The sequence below is a fragment of the Atta colombica genome, unplaced genomic scaffold (genome assembly GCF_001594045.1).
Source record: "Atta colombica isolate Treedump-2 unplaced genomic scaffold, Acol1.0 scaffold161, whole genome shotgun sequence".
NCBI classification, from domain to species: Eukaryota; Metazoa; Arthropoda; class Insecta; order Hymenoptera; family Formicidae; genus Atta; species Atta colombica.
Window position 1 is genome coordinate 23912 of NW_017259252.1, and position 4190 is coordinate 28101.

Consider the following 4190-nt stretch of genomic DNA (forward strand, 5'->3'; position numbering starts at 1 on the left):
CCACATTTGGATATAGATATTTATCAAATATACATCTGTAGTTTTGCTCTACTATATTTTTGAATTCTATGTCGCGTTCCATCTTTGGGGCCAATTCAGCCAACTTTTCTTGAATAATGGGATCTATTTTCTTTAAGTTCTTGTATTTCTCATGTACAATCTTGAGAAAACCAGCCTTCTTCACAGGGCCATTATTTGACTTACAATTTGGACATACCGTCTTCTTTCTCGCTACTTCTAATATTTTCTTACGTAATGCTTTGCGCATTAAATATCCTGATTTCGGATTTTGTATACTGCGCGAAAAAAATTTTCTTTCTTCGTGCGTTAGCAAAACATGAGCACAACTCTGTAAAAATTATGCGTCTCTAAAATATTAATACATCAATATAGGATATAATTACTGAAGTTTGATAAAGTTATATGTTACCTTGCAAATTGTCTGTAAAATCTGAATGATAGATTTGAAATAACCAACGTGAAAGACTGGTAATTCTAAATTAAGATACCCGAAATGTCCTACGCAGTCATTCAACTTTTTATTACACGTTTCGCATTCGACTCCTGTAGAACTCACTCCCTATGTACAAAAAACATCAATTCTAAACTCTGTTCAAATAGGGACAAGGAATATACATAGTAAATTCGGTTATTCACACTACACTGGATTAGTGTACATTAAAAGCTGATTTATATAAAATATTTAAATGCAGTAATATAATATAATCAATTTTGAAATAACATAATATAATACATAATGTACATTCTGTTAAATAACAATATCATTATTGGGTATTTAAAATATTTATATGTTATATTTAATCTTGTTAATTTCATACAGGGTGTATAAAAAGTATCAGAAGCTCTGAATATCTCGAAAAATATGTCATAAAAAAAAAGTTTCAAACAAAAGTTATAGGTCAAAAAAGATTTATTTATAACTTATCAATTTGATCTTATCAATTTGATCTTGGATGGCATTATCAAAGTCAAGTCAAGATCACATCACTTTTTTAAAATAAAAACCCTCATTTTTCATTGCATATTCTTGTAGTCGATTATCTCGAAAGCTTTTCAACACACTACTACAAAATAGTTTTTTAATTATAAGATTTAAAAGTTAAATACCACTGGCATTATCTAAGGTATCCAACTGATGTTGATTAAAATTAGAAATCCTATAATCAGAGTCTGGCCACAAGAAAAGATTCCACACTTTTCTTCAAAATTGTGCAAGAGAGAGACATATGTCCCTTTTTTTGAGATATTCAGGAAATCTGATACTTTTTATACACCTGTATATGAATAAGATTTTAATATGTATTAATCTAATAATAAAAGTGAATTAAATTTATTAATGGTCTCCAAATACCATGCGCCTGTCCAGTGCTCCTTGCAAAGCAGGGGTATGCTTTGTATCTTCATTGTACAGGTTTTTGGAGATCATCTCCACACTGGCCTGCATATTTATGTCAAGCATGCTGTTTACGCCAAAGGATATATGGGAGCTAGATAAAAAAAATTAAATAAAATGCCTATGCATTTTGCTTACTGAAACTTAATTTTCCTATTGAAGAAGATTCAAATCCAGAAACAGAATGTTTACATTTAATTTAAACTTCATTTGATAAATACATCCCAATTATTTACAAATTGTATTGTGTTAAGAAAATATAATTTAAGTCTAATTTCTATTCTAGTTCTTTACTTTCTGTTTCTTGCTTTTTGTTTTGCTTTTGGTTATTCTACAATGTGCTTTTTGTTTTCTATTTCTTGTCTTTTTGCTTCTTATCAAGTTTTTTTATGTCGCCCGAGATAAAAGTTAACGAACTTTGGAAGAAATAGAAAATGTAAGAAGAACGCAAGAAATACAATTGTCGAAACAATTGCAAAGGGGGAAAAAGCAAAAAGTAAAAAATAAGAAATAAAACAATAGAATGGGCTTTTTTGTTTCTTTTGTTTTCTGTCATCCAAGATAAAACTTTAATTTCAGAAAAGGCAAGAAAAATGATTGTCAATAAAATGATTGCAAAGAGAAAAAAAGGCAAAAGAAATAAAAAGCAAAAGCACATTATAGAATTAAAAGTACATATCCACGAAAGGAACATTTTGTTGTCTATTGTTGTTAGAAACAAGCAATTAGTAAAAACAATTTTGTCTCCACAGAATAATCTCAGTTTGAAAAATGTTTTAATTTTGTTTCAGTTATCGAGGCAACAATTTGTCCAGAACTTAAATCTAATCTACAATGTATTTTTTATTTCCTGTTTCTTCATTTTACTACTTTTTAATTCTTGCCATTTTCAATTATCTAGCTTTTTTTTTATTTTCTGTCATAAAAGTTGGCAGAGACAAGAAATATGAGATGAAAAAATGAGATGAAAAGTAAGAAACAAAAAGCAAAGAACACAAAGAGTACTTTCCATTTGATGACACAAGTTCTATCCTTCTTGAGTGACATTCAGAGTGACAAAGATAGAACGACACTTGTGTTGACTTGTGTCATCAAATGGAAAACACCCAATGTATATTGTTATACAGGCTTTCTGGAAAGAAGCAACACAAATATTGCTTTTTTATGCTTTAAAAGATACAGCACATTTGCATATCAATATCTGGGGAGACACACATTTTACTTGTATTACAATTTATATTATGCTTATATGTAAATAATATTGCATAGAAATTATTAGCAATATTATTTCCCTGAGAAAACTAAAGAATAATATTTTAAATTCGTAAGAACAAATAAATCTTATACATACACTTCGCTGGCAACATTTGTCTCCCTGAACTGTTCTTTCACCATGCTTGGTCTTGATTTAAATACAACTGCAAATAATCGAATTATTTCTTAATTAATTTTTCTTGGTAAATATTAAGAAGACCCCGGTCCACTCGAATTTTAAAAATATACTCAATCGATGCGTTTTTTCTTATGAAAATGAAGAATCTACAAGAAAAAAGTGTCGCTCTGCCCCGCGAACCGAGATACTTTAAATTAAAGTTGACGACTATGCAGGTTAGGAAATTTGTCACGGTCACTGCTTTAAAATAAATTATCGGAGTTCTAATCCATGTGGAGTAAGATGTGTAGACAGTAACACTTGGTTACGTACGCCGCCCTGAACAAAAAAAAAAACATATTCTACTCGCTTGGAACCTAACCACCTAGAAGTTACAGTTGAGACAGTGTCCGCTTTGAATATTTGTGTCTCTCAACAACGACGCGATGCGATCATGCACAGTAATCATGTCATCTATGTTTAACATTGGCAACAACAAGGATGTAATGATCCATTGTCATTTGTGTCGCTTTTTGGAAGACACACTTCCTAAACCATGAAGACATGGGATGTGAAAACAGTTTTTTTAGAGGCAGTAAAAATCCACTTGGAAATCTCACATTCCGAATTCCAGATTTCCTAACCTACAGAATCGTCAACTTTAACTTAAAATATCTCGCTTCGCGAGGCAGAGCGATATTTTTTTCTTGTAGATTTTTCATTTTCATAAAAAAACGTATCGATTGAGATTGATTATATTTTTATCAAAATTTAAGTGGACCAGAGTTTTCTTAACATTTACCTTGTTCTTTTTTGCGTCTATTCCTCTCCCTCTCGATCAAAATTCACGATATTCGACAATGAGCACCTCCATTCAAATTCATTTCATTCCATTCTCGTTCCAAAAGAACTGTAAAGACTTAAACACAATAGGCATAGGCAACAGGGAATAACGAGCCATCCAATCAGAGCTCTGAAATACAATATCGAACTTAGAGCTCTTAATTGGACGGCTCGATATTCCCTGTTGCCTGTGCCTATTGTGTTTAAGCCTTAAATAATCAACATGATGTAAGCCATAGAACTTATAAATAATGGAAGGGAAATATGGACGTCGAGTCCTATATATATGAGAGAAGCGACATCAGCATCACGATTTCTGGTTGGTGATACCCTTACTTAATTAAAAAAGCCATACTGTGCCCACAGTGGAGAACTACCATATGTTTCCTTTCTACAGTATCAATCATGAAACTTTTTTCTTAGGATGAAAAGTGAAAAGTGAAAAGTTTCTCCATTAACTTCAATGGTTAAAATTTTTCACTTTTCACTTTCCATCTTAGGGATAAAAAATACCTATATTCATATATTCATCTTCATATACCTATATTCATAATCCTTCCT

At 31.1% G+C, this 4190-nt stretch overlaps 1 protein-coding gene across 1 annotated transcript in view; it reads right to left on the reverse strand.

The window, feature by feature from the left end:
• LOC108685874 (DNA-directed RNA polymerase III subunit RPC1) overlaps nucleotides 1-3679 on the reverse strand; it is an 11288-nt gene extending 7609 nt beyond the window's left edge. The window contains exons 1-5 of the mRNA XM_018190883.1: nucleotides 3589-3679; nucleotides 2766-2832; nucleotides 1373-1508; nucleotides 431-580; nucleotides 5-349 (exon numbers count right to left, since the gene is read on the reverse strand). Of these exons, the coding sequence (XP_018046372.1) occupies nucleotides 5-349; nucleotides 431-580; nucleotides 1373-1508; nucleotides 2766-2809 (675 nt within the window). The 5' untranslated portion in view covers nucleotides 2810-2832; nucleotides 3589-3679. The remainder of the gene's footprint in view (nucleotides 1-4; nucleotides 350-430; nucleotides 581-1372; nucleotides 1509-2765; nucleotides 2833-3588) is intronic.
• Nucleotides 3680-4190: the final 511 nt, after the last annotated feature.